Source organism: Aplysia californica, unplaced genomic scaffold (genome assembly GCF_000002075.1).
Source record: "Aplysia californica isolate F4 #8 unplaced genomic scaffold, AplCal3.0 scaffold00052, whole genome shotgun sequence".
In the NCBI taxonomy this organism is placed as follows: domain Eukaryota; kingdom Metazoa; phylum Mollusca; class Gastropoda; order Aplysiida; family Aplysiidae; genus Aplysia; species Aplysia californica.
The window spans coordinates 278448-296897 of record NW_004797322.1 but is presented as its reverse complement, the minus strand read 5'-3'; the positions used below and the strand labels follow the sequence as shown (position 1 = coordinate 296897).

General features: G+C 37.5%; 1 protein-coding gene across 1 annotated transcript in view; it reads left to right on the top strand.

The window, feature by feature from the left end:
* Window positions 1-18450, top strand: part of LOC101849279 — a gene marked incomplete in the record, with an annotated part of 263881 nt that overhangs the window by 196969 nt on the left and 48462 nt on the right. The window contains 8 exon segments of the mRNA XM_013079452.2: window positions 2418-2537; window positions 4082-4198; window positions 6561-6680; window positions 8728-8844; window positions 9215-9337; window positions 13142-13264; window positions 15704-15820; window positions 17564-17683. Of these exon segments, the coding sequence (XP_012934906.2) occupies window positions 2418-2537; window positions 4082-4198; window positions 6561-6680; window positions 8728-8844; window positions 9215-9337; window positions 13142-13264; window positions 15704-15820; window positions 17564-17683 (957 nt within the window).

The window sequence follows — 18450 nt, the reverse complement described above, 5'->3', positions numbered from 1 at the left end:
TTACTAAATGAAATTATCTCTTGTATCAAGTTATCTAGAACACAGAAAAAGTACTTTAAAGATTCACAGGCTGTCAGAAACTGATTATTTGCATATGTTTATTTTACGTCTTTGAAACACTGCTCTCATCATAGGACTAATTATTAACTTAAACAAACATTTCTGTAAAACAATTTTTCAGCCAGATAATGATCTTAGAAAGCTAAACAATAAAAATGCTCTTGTAGTGTTAGTCTCTTTAGTCAGTTTTGTTTGTTTGCTAAATCAGAACACATGTCATGATGAAAAATAGTATCAATATACCAAAATGTTTATTTGTTGGTTTGTTTGTTTGTTTCCTTATGTAACGAAAACATGGTATCTGGCATGTAGGCCTAATTTTGTTTGTTTAACACAGAAACATAATATGTTATTATGAAAAACTGTTTTCAAAAGAACAAATAAACAAGCAAAAAATAAATAGAAAATAAACGTTTTTCTTGAGGAATATAGATGAGAGTACAGTGCTTTGTGGGTTGCATACTAATATTATTATGTGTCACGATGCGGTGGAATCAGGCGCTCGTCTATTTTTGGTCATATGGAGTTTTTAGTATCATTTTACAGCCTGCTCATTTGTCTTGTTTACAATACAAGAAGTACCCATTTATCTTAAATAGAGTTGAGATATATATGGAATTGAAGGAGGTGGGAGTCTCCTGGTTTCAGAGGTAAAATTAGTGGGGGGGGGGGGGGGGGAATGGCCGCCAAAGTTTGGTGACTTCCAAAGCTTGAGAGTTCTTGGAAACTGAAATTTACATTTTGTTTGCCTTTAACAAAGATAGTAAATAACAAGATGGGCCACTCAGCCAAAAAAGTGTCCGCAGGAAGTATGCTCTTTGCTTCAGATGGCGCTGCCGTCTGTTTTGAAGCTCTCTTTCGTTTTTCCAGAAGAAGAATAGGAATAGCACCTCCTTGCGTGCGCAGATCGACTGCTGTTCATCAGCAGTCGACTGCTGTTCATCAGCAGTTCGGGTACGTTCAGTGCGGAGTTTTAGGGTTTTTTAAATTTTAATGACCTCTCGCCTTTCATTCTAAAGTCAAATTAAACGAAGAAAACCATCACCCTTTCCTCCGGAAGAGGTTTTTTGTCAGCGTAACCATTTTAAAAAAGCGTTCTTCCGAAATTTATCCCAAAACTTGCTAGTTTCACTTTGATTTTTTAAAACTCAAGTAGGGTAACTCTGTTCGCAAAGAGTGCGCTTTTGTGAAGAGGGCGCCACCAAATTTTGAGGACACTTTTTTAATTGGCTCAAAGAGAGAAGTGGCCCATCTTGGTATGTACTATCTTTGCCTTTAATCAACGATTTTTAGTAAAAAGCCACAAAGCAATGTCTTTTAAAATAGACATAACAGATGTTGAGCCAAAAAATACAAATGATCAAATGGGGAGAAAAATTATGTTTTCTTCGATTTCATCATACATTGACGAGCGCCTGATTTCACCATGATTTCTCACATATGAGAAAGATTTTCCAGATGTGCTTCTTTTATGAATGCTGACACTAAGATAATACTTAAGTCGTGCCATGTACTATTTCTTCTGCCTAATTTCTGCTCATACTTGCATTGAATTTTGCTCTCCATGTTATGTTGAAAATTTACTTTTGATTAACAGTATATTTTTCTTGTTCTTGCGCCTCTCAGAATATTTCCTCTCATCTTGGTAGGCCGAGTTCCTTTGATTTTTTTAAAAATCAAGGCAGCTTTTATTTCTAATAGGCAGTGTTTCTATTTTAGAGGTAATTGAATACACTGTTTTTACCATTTTGCACATAATTATAATACATAGTCATGGGGTGCCAAGAGTGACATATTTACAGTTTATACTTTCTTTTGTTTTATAGTTGTGGGCAAAAACAGCATGGTTTTTTAATATTTTGTATTTTGTTTTAATAGTCTAGTACGTAAGATCATAAGCGTCACGACGCAGTGCAATCAGATGCTTGTCAATTTTTGGGCACACGGAGTTACTGGTTTCAGCTTACAGCTTTTTTTTTGTTCATTTGCCTTGCTTTAGATGGAAAAAAATGCCAATAGGCCTATATCTTGAATAGAGGTCGATTGAAGGAGGTGGGGGTTTCCTGGTTTCAAAGGTATAATTAGCAAGAAAAAAGTTGCCAAAGTTCGATGACTTCCAAAGCCTGAAAGTCCTAGAAAACTAAAAATCTGCAATGTTTGCCTTTAATCAGTGTTTTTCAGTGAAATCCACCCAAAAATGTGTTTTTAAATGGACATAAAAGGTGTTGAGCGAGAAAACAAAGTTCTAAAAAAGTCTCCAAACTGGCAGAAAAATGCCGATCTCTCCGATTTCAGTATTTGACGAGCGTATGATTTCATCATGATGCCTCACATATGGTCTTTTTCCTTTGGAACAGATGCAGACGAATGTGCTTTAAATCTTTGCCCACCAAATACAGTGTGCAGTAACACCCCAGGCTCTTTCACTTGTCCTTGCGCACCTGGATATACTTTCTTCCCCGGCAGTGGATGTTCGGGTAAAGTAAAACCCTAAGTGTGAATCGCTTTCTTTTTCCCTTTTATGCTGCTTATGAAGTTCAAACAGGAAAGACCTCAGACAGATGATTGGTGACTTTGCTGTAATGGCTTGTCTCTTTCCCGTTGAATGCAAAAGTACTGTTGAATAGACATTCTCAAATAGTTTGTTTTAAAGTGTTGTTTTTCTGATTTAAATTAAATCTACTTTATGGGTAGATTTTTCTTATTTTGAGTAGATAACCAAGTACAAACTTACAAAAGAATATTTTTAAAATGTAATTAAACTCCTTTTTAAACTCAATACGTGTGAATCTCTTCATCTTCAGCATACAGGTGCCATGGGTATTTTTTTTTTCTGTTGAAATGCAGGGCTACAGTTACTACATGAATGGGAACAGAAAGCACATTACCCATGCCAAAGTAGTCATCATTGAGGCAGTTGAGCAAAATAGTTTAAAAGACAACGCTTGAATACGTCAAGAGTTCAGTTTAAAACTCAACACCTGATTACTTTATTTCTTCAAATATACATTCTGCTGTTGTTCCCCTTGGATTCCAGCATGTTTCAGGACATAGCTTAAATGAGAAATTGTGCTTTAACTGCTTACCTTTGCTATTGCACAGTTTAAGCATATTTTCTACTTTTTCAACCTAAAAAATGAAATGGGATGTACAGTTTTATGCAAATGGCAGTGACTCCCAAATTAGACATAAGTCAGTTGAATGGAGAGTAACATACTCAACTGCAAGGACATGCCTGTAAAGTCAAAATTAGAGATAATTGTAAGCATCATTTCCAGGCTGTGAAGAGAGAGAAAGAAAAGACATTATTTTTTTTTTTAAGTTGCACTTACAATATTTATCTTTTTTGCTTTTTCCAATATTTTGAATTTGAATGTCAACATAATATGTCTTGAGCATTTGCGGACAATACCATGAATTAAGAAACTGCAATTTAAAAAGATTTGATAAGCAGGCCCTACATCTGAACAGCTGGCTTATGATATAAGTTTGACATAACATTCTCATATATTGGTATTGGGTATCTGAGATTAACTAAACTGCCCTGGGAAGCTCTATTTCTTCATCCAAGTGTGGCCTCTGTCCTGTTCATGGAGAAAATTATGAAACTTAGCTCAGACATGCAGCTTCTTATTAATTGTTTCTTTTGAAAGTGTAAATGAGCTGCCCAAGAGCAATTACATACGCAACAACTAAGTAGGCCCTACCATATTCTAGAGCTCTTACATTTTTCTGGATAATTTGACACATTCTCAAAATACCTTGCCATTGAAAAAACCAGGTTGTAAGTCTCTTTGGCTCGATCGTTTCAGTAGGCCTACATTGAATCTCTTGGTTCTCTAAACGTCACCTCAATGAACCCTGGCACATTTCAATAGGAAGGAAATTTTATCATACTTTCAAAAGTATTTCTACCTGTATTTCATTGAATCACTATGCTTCCACCTCTGTTTTTTCAAAATCTCTCTTTGTTTTTGGATTTAGGCCAGTTGTATAATGGACATTGTTTCTTTCTGTACAGACATTGACGAATGTACTGGAAACCCTTGTCCGGTGAATAACGACTGTAGCAACACTGTGGGCTCCTACGATTGTTCATGTTCCATAGGCTATGTCCTGAATGGAACTGTGTGTTCAGGTGAAACATCAACTTTTGCGGATTGCTCCCTCTTTCTTTTCTGAATGACTGCCTGTTCAGATTAGATCAATTACTGGTTGATTACTCAATTTAAAAATTACCAGTTCTCAAAGTGCTGTTTGTACAGTGGAACTCGGTTTCAACGAACACGGATTCAACGAAAACTTGGATTCAACTAAAGAAGTTGTATTCCCACCCAGATTTTTTTAATTCTTAAAAATATATTTTAAAAAACTCGGATTCAACGAACACGTAAGCGAGTAAGTTCTGATTCAACTAAATCGCTTACAGGGTGAACTGCTCTGTGCAACCAATCAGCGGCCTTTTTTCATCCCAACACACATGTTGTTATCATGCACCCTTGCCTTAGCAAGTGTCAGGGCAGGACTGGTGGCCAGCACATGTGTGAGATGTGACTATGTGTGCGTGTTTCTTGGGGTAAGGGGTACAACGTTCCAGGCGTGGAACGTCAATAGAGATACAAACACGACAAGGTTTTTTTTACCCCGGCTACTGATCAATATTGCAATGATTAGCTAATCTTGACATAGATCTACGTAATATATTGCGCACTAGACTGTGGAATCAAACATTGCCATATGTTAGGTTCTGACAACAACATAATTTATTTGGCAAACATAACTTTATAGATGATAGATGACACAGTGCATTTGAACACTGTGTGCTTAATGGTAGAGTTCAGTGTATTTTCCTTGAATTTTCCAGAAATTCTTCGGTATCAAAGAAACGAAAATGCCTCTCATTTGAAACCAGACTACTTTTGATTGAGAAAGTTGAATACATGATACATTACTTGCTCTATGTCTGTAACCATCTACACAAAAACCTCATATTTGCCATAACGAATGCTTGGATTCAACGAAATTGAATGCCAAGCCCGACGACTTCGTTGAATCCGAGTTCCGCTGTAACCAAGTGGTTTTTGTTTGTTTTTAATATACCCACATGGTTACTACAAGGACATTGAAAAAAATGACAAAAGTACTTAGACCAAACAATGATTAGTATGAAGGAAAGAACCAAAACTGAAGTGAACTAAAAGAACCACTGAATGGAGACAAAGAACAGTAAAAAAAAAATACAAAGAAAGTTGCAAGATGACATCAGAAAGCAGACGGTCGCAGCCTTGACTTGGAGAACAGCTAACAAAAAAAAATATGGAGGTCATTGTTGGAGATCTACATCCTGCAGTAAACAGACAATGCCTAGAAAAAAGGAATATACCCACGTAAAACTAGTCAGGCTTACAAATCAGATTAGATTTTTCTTTCCCCAATTTACATATATTATATAGAGGCAATGGTGAGCTCATGGGTCATCAACTTTTTTTAGCTTTTCATATGTCCCATCCCTACTTGATATGAAATTGATAGGTAAAACATGTAAGAAATTGACAGCCTATGCAGTTTCTTGAAAGTGGTTTTGGTGAGTCCAGTGGGTTGTTACAATGTCCTCAAATATCACTATAAAAAAGCCAACTTCAAAAAAGGAAATACCAGTAACCTCTTAACAGCTCTATTCATTGCCTTTATGATGACCATTTGGAGCGCGCTCATATGACCTTAGCAGTTGCGAGCGCCGTAAAACCTTATACTACTACTACTGACCATTTGGCCAGGGCGACTGCACATGTAGGGCTATGCAAAGTTTGATTGTGCTTAGAAAAAAACTGCTGTTGGCTTCTGAAGTCATGAATAATACGTTTTGATATTCTTAATAAACATAAATGTCTCTTTTTCAACAATAACTTTGACTCAATGACTTTGACTCAAAGTTTTGGAGTTAACAGGAGCTTCACAGTCATCCCTAAAAATAGGTTATTTGTGGCACTTGATCATCTTTGTGAGCCTCCTTGGCTTGAGTGAAAATAACATAACTCGGTTTGCAGTGATTAAGTCCATGAGAAACAATTTTTGTCTAGGTTTTCAGTGAAGGGCATATACTCACTGACAAAAAAGTGTTTGAAAATTGTTTTATTTGAGATTTTTTTCTCAAATACATACATATTGTCTCAATGCAGGGCAAAAAATAATTAATTTGTGGATGACATGCAGGATGTAGTCACTAGAAACATTAAAATCTGCCACATCATATGATTCACCATGTAAGAAAAGAGTTGATTAATACCAATGTTTGGTTGTTACTGTACTTCCTATATATAGTCAATGAGAATGACGGAGAAAAAAAGAGTCAATATGATATTGCAAGACAACTTATAATGATACATCTTCCTACTGGAATGGGAAAACTACTGAAGCAAATGCTGTGATACTTTGCTTCAATGAAACCTTTAAACAATAATTACATAAGTAAATAATTATCATTCTCAATTTTTGACCAGATGTGGACGAATGTCAACAGCAGCCATGCTCTGCTAATGAGGTTTGTGTTAACAACGATGGATCGTACACTTGCTCCTGCTCTACTGGCTACCGGTCTAATGCAAACAACATATGTGTAGGTAAGTATAGTGTTTCTTGTCCATGTCCTTAAGCTGAAGTGCTCAAACTCAGGTGGCCACTGGATCAGAGAAATAAAAGGAAATGTCTATGTCCTGAGGGGTTAAAGCAAACACAAATTAATTATTACAGACTGGTATTTACTATGTTTTTTCAGACATTGTGAACAATTCAACAACCCAGTTCATAAAGTTTAGCAGATTTTGGGGGTTTCTTCACAATATAAAGTCCCTCACAGTGTTGATATGCAGTGTTAGATCTTTTGTTTCGTCAAGATAATGCACACACACAAATGTGAGGCATCGTGGTGAAATCAGGCGCTCGTCGAAATAATGAGATCAAAGAAATCAGCATTTTTCGTCCACTTTGGCTCAACACCTTGTATGTCCATTCAAAGACATTCTTATGTGTGGATTGTATGGAAAAACGTTGATTAAAGACACGAAAAATGTAAATTTGCAGTTCTTAAGGACTCTTGCACTATGGAAGTCACCAAACTTTGGCGGCCATTTTCTTGCTAACTCCTCTTCTGATACCAGGTGACCCCTCCTCCTTCAATTGCAAATATCCTGACTTCTAATAAAGATAAATGGATATTTCAAAAATCAAATGCAAGGCAAATGAACAACCTTTAAGATGATACCAATAACTATATATACCCAAAAATTGACAAGTGACGTGCCTGATACCACCGCGTCGTGACACTAAATCATTGGCAAGATGTGCTGTTTTAGGCTCAGATAGCAAAATTTTTCAGGAAAGAGAAAAACCTGTTTCTTTTTTTTTTTTATTGTACCATAGAACCCCTGTTATGTGTCTTTTCTTGCTTTTTTTCAACATTTAGAATTTGAATTCCAACAAAATATTTATTGATCACGTGCATTTGCTACTTCATATTAAGAAATTGCAATTTCTTAAAACTACAAATTGTAAAGCTTTGTACATCTAAACAGCTGGGTGATGATGCATGATGTGGCATAGATGTTCTCAGAGGATCAAGGAATATCAACAGCATGAACTTTTTATTTGCAAGGGGGCATAAACCCATGCAAAGGGGGCCTTTTTTGGTACTAAATTTAAAAGTGACAAAAACGTCATTAAATGGGTCATTACATCACAACAAGTGAACCTATTTTGATAGTTCATCATCTAATGAATGAATGAATGAACTTAAAAAGAGATCTATTTTTGACAATTGCCGAAAAGTAATGTTGAAGTCATCGTAAAGGAATGTTCCCATGCCGCTTACAGCGGTTCCGACCGCAAGAAGCTTGCTGGAGATAAAGACTTATGAAGACCTGACTTACAAGTACATTTTTTCCGAAAACTTCCATTGTTTGTGAAGTCACAATTCTTCATCATCATCATCATCACCTTTTTTCACCCAGTACCGGACAATAGGTCATCAACAAGCATTCTCCATGTACTTCTGTCCTGGGCTATGGTCTCCACCTCAGTACAGTTGTATCCCAGTTTTATCTTTAGGTCGGAACCTAAGTCCAGCCTCAAAGTACTTTTGGGCCTTCTTTTTTTTCTTTTTCCTAATGAATTCCATCTTAAGGCTTGATCTTTTTTTTGATTTTCTCAAGATGTATCCAATCCACTTTCATTTACTATTTTTGATTACTATATCTATTTCCCATAGTTGCTCATTTCTTTGGTCTGTCCAGTGGTTTAATACTGCTGTTGAAAATATGTTTTTAAGTTTTATAAGATCACCCCTTGCCTTGCCTATTCATGTCTTTACATCCTCATCTGTTCATCCAAACTTGTCTATATAATGCTACCTAAGTAAGCAAAGGAATCAACTTCCTCGTAAGGTGTTTCTCTGATGGTAATCTGACCGTTGATGGTGGTGTTGATCCTTGATATCTTAGTCTTGCCTGGATGTTCTTTACGGCCTGTCATTCAGGAAATTTAATTTACAAGATCTTTGGTTTTCTCCCTCATCTGTTTATGACTATGTGAAGGTCATTTTTACTCTAAAATTATTTTCTCTATGCCTTCAATGCTCCTTGAATTTTAATAGCATCTAATATATCTGAACAGATGTCGATGAATGTGAAGGAAACCCATGCCCCCTGTTAGAGCAGTGTACAAATACAGAGGGCTCTTACAACTGTACCTGTATTACTGGGTATCAACAAGTTGGAACGCAGTGTGAAGGTAATTCTCGCTTTTGCTTTGTTACATATATTTTTATTATGGACATGTACATAGCAAAAAACACACGCACAACAAATATAATTTGTTATTGTACATATACTTTGTATTAAAACATGTTCATAGCAAAATTCGTACCTAATGAAAAGATTTTCGTGTCCCGCCAATTTTGCTTTGTGCGTGCTAGATTGTATATTGGATTTTACAGTGGTTTCCGCCTAACAGCAACCCGCTGTGTAATATTTCAACTGGCATTTCTACAAAATGAAGATGTTTTGCAGGGGAAATGTCAATTCAATTTGTGAACAATGAATTATCTGACTTTTGTACGACTGTCATGCTTATTTCTTTATAATTCTCTATCTTTACTCAGATGTTGATGAATGCCAGAGAAGTGTTTGCAGTACCAATGCCGTATGTAGAAATGTTCCAGGATCTTATATCTGCTCCTGTGCTAATGGTTATACGGATTCTGTTCCAGCTGGTACTTGTGAAGGTGAGAACAAACCTGGCAGCCATGTCATGCTGACAAAAACACATTTGATATTCATGTATAAATTGACTCTGATCCTAGATTTGTTGCGGTGAAACCTATGCACTTAAATGACCAAAATTGAGTCGATAGTGCCATAAAACACCTACTCAATCAATCCAAAAACAATTGCTACGTAATTTTTTTAACTCAGTCTGACATTGTTTCTATTATGGAGCTCTGAACGGTATAAAATGTAATAAATAGATCCATAGTAGCTTGATGACGGTGCATGCATCTAATATTAGAAGCATTGTACTGAAAAATGTACATCCGTCTGACCATATTCCCAGTACACTGAAAATGCCTGCACCAACACCTATGCCAGATTCTCAGTCAACCAGTAATTGGGAACTCTTGCTGCTTTTTACGCCTCACCAAGAAGGCCAGGTATAGGGTGAGGTTATTAGAGTCGGGGGGGGAGGATAACAAGGGCTAAAGAGATTAAAAAATAATCTATGCAAGAGGAGGAGGAGGAGGAGGATAACAAGGGCTAAAGAGATTAAAAAATAATCTATGCAAGATGGTCTTTGGGTAAAAGTAAAGTATAACTCCCATACTCTCACACAGAATGATATCAGATCATAGCCTTCTGTTTGTCATTCCCATAAAACTGCTGTGAACACCACAATGATCCCTAATGGTGTGCATTTAGTAAAGCAGTTTGAAGGGGTGGGGGGGGGTATTTTACTTTTACTTTAATAACTTTTTAGTACAGCACTTAGAGTTTTGAAGAATACTATCTAATATATCATCTTCAGATTAAGACCTTTTCTGCTATGTCCTTATTTCTTTGAAGCAGAACTTAGGTTTTGTTATTGTACTTTTTAAAAAATTCTGTCTCTGGTTGATCATAAAATGGTGAGGACATTTTTTAAATATCTATGAGTTTATACTTTATTTGGATTATCTTGAGTGCAGTCTTTCCTGAGAAGCAAAAACAAAACAAAACCAAAAAAATTTAATATTTTGAATAGATACTTGTAAAGTTTCGAAGTTTCTAGTTCATGAGACTGACTGAGTTTATGTTTATCCCAGTTTCCCTTATGTGACCGGTAAAAAAAAAACAAATATCCTTTTCCACAAACCCCTGGTCTGTTGGAGATTTGCAGGTGCTGGGATCCAGTGATTCTAAGGAGAAATTTACAAAAGTCTGATGAAGGGTCTTCCTGCAGGACACAGTATTGCAGGCCTACCTAATGCTTGTATTTTTCAGTACACTTCTAAAGATTAAGTCATCAGAAAGGAAATAGTGTATTTCATCATGTATACATGCTCGAGCGAGACGCTAGTAGATTTAAGAACTAACATTTTAGTATAAATCTAGTCCTTGGGATAAGATGCACCTATGTCTTCACCCCAAGCACCATCAGTGGATTTTTAAATTAATAACCACATGTTGAAACAAAGCAAATCAAAGTTTTGGATTTTTTTTACTATAACCTGTTCTAAACATATTTCACTGATTACCTGACCCATGGAGTTTGTCCCGTTGATCAACCCCCACTAAGTTTTTTGTGGGTTTAACTCATTCGCTACGTATTATTTTCGGCTTGTGGACGAATTCTTTTCGGGAGGGCGAAATGAGATGATGAATTATTCAGAATTGCACTTGGAATAAACCTATACATGTCTTGAGTGGTACTTTTTGATTAATTTCACCCAAAAGTAGTGATTTTGGAGAGATAAAAATATTTTGACTATTTAGATCTAGGCCTAGATCTAGCACTCAAAAATATTGATTTCTCAATTACAGTGCACCGGCAATTTGCGTCCAATAGTATCAATATTATAAAGAAGAGTCCTACACTTCTTTAGTGAGCAAAATAATTATACATTTTGTTGTGTAAAAGTACTAAGACTGGTGTCTGGGCTATAAGTTGGGCTTCGCGATAAAACAAAGTCGAATAAACTACGAAATCATGTTTCAAAACTGAATCAAAACTTCCGATTTTCGGTGGAAACGCTTGACCCGGAAGTCAACATTATATTATGACCTTTATTTTAACATGGATAAGTGGATTGGAATAGAAACCAAGCTAAAATTGAACGTCGGTTCTCGAGCCGCCGGGGGCGGCTTAACGTACTGACGGCACTTGAGCCGCGCCGCCCCCCACGGCTCGGCGTAGCGAATGAGTTAATTCCATATCTCATGGGTTAGATGGAGGGCAACTTTCAAGTTCTGATTTTTGTATTAAAACTTACATGTTATACTCAATGATACGGTAAAGCTTCTGTTCTGATAAAATAAAAGAACAGAAACTTTGAAATCAAATACAAGACACTTATGTTTTGGAAGGTATTTTTGTAAATGTTTTACGACGCTCACTGCTGCATAAGGTCATATGAGTGCGTGGGACACATTACACATTGTCAGTTGATAGGAAATTTTGAATTTTGCCTAGGTGGCGGCCGAAGCCAACTCTCATCGATTTTAGACCACAAAGGAGTCTTTAACGTGCGCAACTTGCACACGAGACCTCCGAGATTTTTTGCCATTGTCCGAGGAGGCTAGGTGTAGATCTTTCCTACCAGAAGATCAGGGGTGTGACTGAAAGACAGCAGTAAGAAGGAGCCAAGGAGTAGCAGTAGAAAGGCTGCATAAAGAGTCAGGAGCCCAGAGGAGGGGCAAAGGAAGTGAAGGGGTAGTGTCAGAAAGTGGAGATGAAAGCAGACGACTGAACATTGCTAGAAAGCAGGAAAAGAGGTGAAAGGAGTTAATTTTAGAGAAGAAAATGTTTCCGTAGGTACCCGGATTCGAACCAGGGACATTTGAATGAGAGGCGAACACCTTAACCTCTAGGCCACGAGAGCCCCCACAGTTATGTTTATCATCACATATAGAAATTAACTTTTTACCTGAAAAACTTGGGATTCATATTTGCCTTGCGTCTTATCCATGAAATACGAAATTACACCCAAAAAACCCAGTGGGGGCCATCAAGAGAAGAAATTCTGTAGGGCGAGTAATAAGTTGAACTATATTTATGTGCTGACAAAAAAAAGTAAGTCAAAAAATAGTTTCATTTATTTTGTTTTGAAGAGTGGTAATTAATGTTTTAAAAAACCTATCAAAAGTGATGGTGCATGCCATGAAGAGGTTGATGCATCTTACCCGACGAACATATAATTTATAGGCCTACTAATACCTTAGTTCCTGAACCTCCCAGCATCTTATCTGCTCATGCATCCTATACGCAATGATATGTGAGGCATCGTAATGAAATCAGGCACTCATCAAAATAATGACATCAAAGAAATCTGCATTTCTTTTTGGCCAATGGGCAATTTTTTAAACATTTTTTTTTTACTCAACACCTTTTATGTCCATTTAAAAACACATGTTTGGGTGGATTTTACTTACAAACATTTATTACAGGCACAAAAATAGTAAATTTTCAGTTTCCAAGGACTCTCAAGCTATGCCATTTTTTACCTCTGAAACCAGCGACCCTACCCTCCTTCAATCACTAATATTTTGTCTTCTATTCAACATTTAACAAAGACAGATATTTTTTTTTACCAAAAGGAAGGCAAATGAACAGGCTTTAAGACGATACCAATAATCTTGTATGCCCAAAAATTGACGAGCCGAGCGCCTGATTCCACCACACTGTGACACATATGCAGTATGTGTCATTGTGATGTCAGATAGTGAAGATTACTAGGATAACCTGCTAATGATTTTGAAGATTTAGAGTATGCCTGATAGAAAGGTTTGTAAAAAGAATACCCTCTTCATATACCACACTTTTTTTCCCACCACAGATGTTGATGAATGTCAAGGCCAGAATCCTTGCAGTGCAAGCCTGACATGCTTCAACACAGATGGCTCTTTTGACTGTCTTTGTTCAGATGGTTCACAGCCTGACGTCAACCTTAACTGTCCAGGTATGTGTGACTAACAACTTGGCCATAACTCAGTCCAGGGACTAAGGCATGATAAATAGATAAATAGATCAATGAATAAATAGATCAATATACAAATTACACTTTATTGATCCCCTTCGGGAAATTTAGGTTAAAATGGCAAACATGCACACACTAATACACACACACACACACACACACACACACACACACATACACACTTACACACATACGCGCATGTGCGCGCACACACACACACACACACACACGGACAGACACACACACACACACACAAACATATGATATTTAAATGCACAATAAGTGTTCAAAGAATACCAAATACATAGTATAACAACAATGGAGACAATTTTGCAAATACGGCTTTTCCAGGGGCAGCTCATGGGGTTAGAAAGTTGGCTTGCACAATTATGCTATCACAGGCTGAAAATAGTCAAGGGTTTGGTAAATGAGATTGTATATAATTTTAGGATCTTTGGGTTGGTGAGGGAGAACTTTGTGCTTTTATTTTCATTCTTTTTACTTGTCGCTTTGATTTCTAGAACTAAATTTATTAGCTAAACATCAGTTTAGTTCATCCAGCATTAGAACTGAATACTCAAGTAATAACTTTCACCACCCCACTACAAAACCATCCAAAGGCACAACTCCTAGCCTAGGAGGGTGACCTAAGTATGTCACGTTCACCTCCCTCAGGTTCACGGTCACAGAGTCACCAAATATAGTGGCAAGACAATGAACCAATCACAATTGACTTGAGCACTGTGCTGGATTGCTCCGCAGCTCACATAATTTTGGAATAGAGCAGTGTACAGTCTATCGCGTTTATTTTTAGACTGCTCACTCTGGACTATGTTTCGGCACTATTCGGGAGGAGCTCATTTGAGATGTGCCCTCTTATTAATATTAATGCACAGCCAAAGTCGCTACGAGTGTCGTCATGGCTTGGGTCTTCCCAAAGAGCGATTTATAGGTCAGGCTACTACTGTTGAATATCATATTATGTTTAGTAAAGCGTGTGGACCTTGGTATGGCATAGTACGGTGCTATAGACACAGAAATGGTATATTTACGGCACCAGCGAAGATCTTTTTTTGATAAAATATTTGGCCCATAATGTCTGTTTCTGGCTTTTTAAATTGTATTATTATGGGTGCTTTATGTAAAAGAACATTAAAACATTTTGGGCGGCACTGCATGACTGCTCTATGAATGAACCGCGCCTGGGCATTGCTGATTGCCACTGTGCAGTGTGCATTTCTGCGTCCTTCCCCCCCCCCCTCCCTCGTCAAATCCAAATATCACTAACTGCAGAGTCTCTCTCTCTCTCTCTCTCTCTCTCTCTCTCTCTCTCTCTCTCTCTCTCTCTCTTCCTCTCCCTCTATCTCTCCCCCTCTCTCGCTCCTCTGTCTCTAGGTTCAAATTGAAAGTCAGTCTTCTCTATTCCAAACTAGAAGAACAAACAAAGGTTTCATCCCAATGTCTGAAATATTACCTAATTTCTAAACATACCTTCATCTGAGAGCTCTGGTGGTCGATTGGTTACGGTGTTCGCCTCTCATTCAATAGGTCCCCAGTTCAAAATCTGGATAGCGATGGAACATTTTTTGCTATTTCTATAAAATTTCTTCTTTCACCTACTTTCCTCTTCTCTAACTATGTTCCATCGTAGGCTTTTGTCTCCACTTTTTTCCCCCCTCCCCCTCTCCTCCTTTGCCCGCTCCTCTGGGCTCCTGAATCTTTCTGCAGCCTTTCTGCTACTACTCCTTTGCTCCTCCTTACTGCTGTCTTTCAGCCACACCCCTGATCCTATGGTAGGTAAGATCTAACACCTAGTCTTCTCAGATAAGGGCAAAAAATCTCGGAGGTCCTGTGTTCAAGTTGCTCACATTAAAGAAACCTTTGTGGTCCAAATGCGATAAGAGTAGGCTTCGGCTGCCATGCGGGCAAAATTCAAATTTTCGTACCAACTGAAAATGTTTAATGGGTCCCGCGCGCTCATATGATCTTATGCAGTTAGGAGCGCCGTAAAACACGCACAAAAAATAAAAAGTACTTTCATCTATCTACATATATTGTATACTACTTATATATATTGTACCTAGTGCTAGTATTCTGCAGAAATGTGGAAATAAATGGCCCAAAATGGTGTAAAAATATTGTTCCAAGGATTATTTTCTCTGTGATTCAGGAGACCTATCATGTGGTCTGGGATAACATTAAAATGTTTACTTTCAATGATTTTCAACCCAAATATTCACCAATATTTGTGCAAAACTTCTTTGAGAGTAACTTTTTCTGCTTAAGTTATTTAATGACTATTCAGTTTCTTAAAAAGTAAAATTTATTATTGTTTTTTAAATGCGGTGTACTGAAACATGGACAATGTTCGGTAAAAAAAAAAGTAGGCCCTATATTGGAGCTATTTACTATCTGTGGCAGACGCCAATGAGTGTGCCCTCAGCCCCTGTGGACCAAATCAAGTGTGTGTTAACACTAGCCCTGGATTCCAGTGTGAATGTAGGCCTGGCTACACACCTGGACAGACTGGATGTGTGGGTAAGTAGCTTCTTTCATTTGCGCTGTCACCGTCTGCATGATGATAAAAAGTTATCTTTAATAACTGTGATGCATTTCTTTTCATTCTGGTGCTTCTGTGTGTTCATGTGTGCGTATGTGTATTAATAGATTGCATTTATATCGCCCACTATCCCATACAAATATAAGCTATGTACTCGTGTGTACATCAACATACTATGTTGTAGTGTTATTTTCATGGGTATTTGACATCATGCAATTATGAGGGCCAAGAGTTTTTAGGTGGTGCGATTTCGTGATGGGAACATGTGGAGCAGTCTATGAGAAATGTGTGCTCTAGTGGCTAATGTTGACTGTAATTGTTCTGAAAAGTGTTTGTGATGTTAGTGCAAATTATGTGTTTTGACGCTTTTCCTCACATCACATTCTGGATGACCATTGGGGAACGGCTGCAGATTTTGCAGCCAGCTCCTTCCACTCCTCTCACAGTTTTCAGCTTTCTATTGTAAGATGTTCCGTCATAGCCCGTCCACTCTCTGAAGTTGTCTTCAGATCATTTCCTCTGTCCAACTCTTCATCTTCCTCCCAGTGCTGTTCACATACCCTGAGGTCAAAAACTGTTATGAATAGGAAATTCCTATAAGAATAGGAGAGAAAACACAAGTGAAAGATTAATGATGTCATGTACACTCTCTACAAGAGGGGCCAGACAACACTGTTCTGTTCGAGAGCAATGGGGTAAGGACTCAGGGCCCAAAATGAGTGCAGTGTGTGGAAAACTAGGCAGACGACATGCTTCCATTGACAGAGATACGGAGTAAACATTTTTACTTTTACATCCATATTTCTATCTGAAAAATCTCTTGGACAAAACTTATTGTGCAATCTTAAGCTACTTACTTACTTACTTAACTCTCTCCCTATACTGTCAGGTACATAAGGTGGAGAGCAGTTGATGCCATGCTTGTCTGTCCCAGGCCACTTTCTCCAATTTCGGCACATCTAGGCCCTGGGAGGTTTCCTCATCTCTTATTGTGCCTCTAAAGCTTCCAGTTGGTCTTCCCCGCTTTCTCTTTCCAGTTGTTTCTAATGCCATGTCTGATAGGGCAATCTCGTCTTCAGCATTCTCAGAACATGTCCCAGATATATCCTTCTTCTCTTTTTTATTGTTATGTTGATATCATCAATTCCAGCTCTTTCGAACACTTCATTATTAGTAATAAATTCATTCCATTTTATTAGTAAAATTCTTTGTAGACATTTTGTTTGGAAGCTTTTTTATTTTTGTTGAATTGTTTTGTTTTCCATATATCTGAACCATACATCAATACAGCCAAAATATTGCTATTATATATATTTTTTTTTTTTTTCTCCCATAAAATGATCTTTGACTGCCACATAGTTTTTAATTTCACAAAAGCGATCCATGCATTTTTAAGTCTTTGGTGGATGTCGTCTAGGCAGTCTGCAATTTTGGATATAATGCTGCCGTACTTGAATTGACTAATTTCTGCAAGGGGTTCTCCATAAAGAGTGATGGGCGTAGTTTCTGATGATAGTGATCTTAAGTTACTGAGAACAAAATTAAGAGAAGGATATAGATGCTGATAGGTGAGACTGTTTTTGTACATGTATGCATTCTTTTGTGGTACTTACTATTTCAACTTTTGAGTAATATGATACCCAAAGATATACACAGATCTTGTCAGTATAATATCAGTTCAGATATTACTTTTAATTGTCTTTCTCTTCCCCTCTCCACAGATATCAATGAATGTGATTTAGGCAAATGTGGGGTAAATGAAGACTGCACCAACTCTCCCGGCTCTTTTGACTGTACATGTTCTCCTGGCTTTGTGAACAGCACCAGCAATATCTGTGTCGGTGAGCAAAACACCTTGTAGTCCCTTTGTGTAGAAGCGTGGCTTGGTAGTCTTTGTTTTAGTAAAGCATGTTACAGGATTTTCAACATAATCAGGTTATTTAAGTGCCGAAGATATGAGGTGTTAAAAAAGGAGAGAGAAGGGTGGTAGATGTTTGATAGGAAAGAAAGAGCAAACCACACCAGAGCACCCACCAACCACCCATGCTTGGTAGTCCTAGTCACTGTGAAAGGTACAGAGGCACAGATCTCGAACAGTTGTTGTACATGTGCAGCCTAAATGGTGTTAATACAGGGAGTCCTCAAGAAAATGGTATCCTATTTTTCCTCAATACTTCTTTGCACCTGTTGGTTTTTTAATTCAAAACTGGTGACAGTAGATTTGTAGTTTGCACATGTAGTGTTGCTATCAAGTAAGAATATTAACTTTTCTTACCTTAATCATAATATGGAGGTGAAATGTTTTACGATATACTGCAACAAAAAGCTATTTTGTCAAAGTCCACTCTTTATGTTTTTGATGTTTAGACTGTAGTAGCTTTTCTACAATAAGTCTCCGAAGAGAATATGTGCCTCTGACATGTACATGCGGTCTCTGGTCCACACTCTGTAAACATTTTAAGTAGGACTGACCAATGAAATTTGGAGGTTTGGGAGGTTTGGGAGGTTTGAAGGTCTCTGGGGATTGAATAAACTTGAAATAGCAATATACCACTTTGTACAAAGACTTCCAAATTAAGCTACCTGAAGTTAGTCACATTTAAGACTT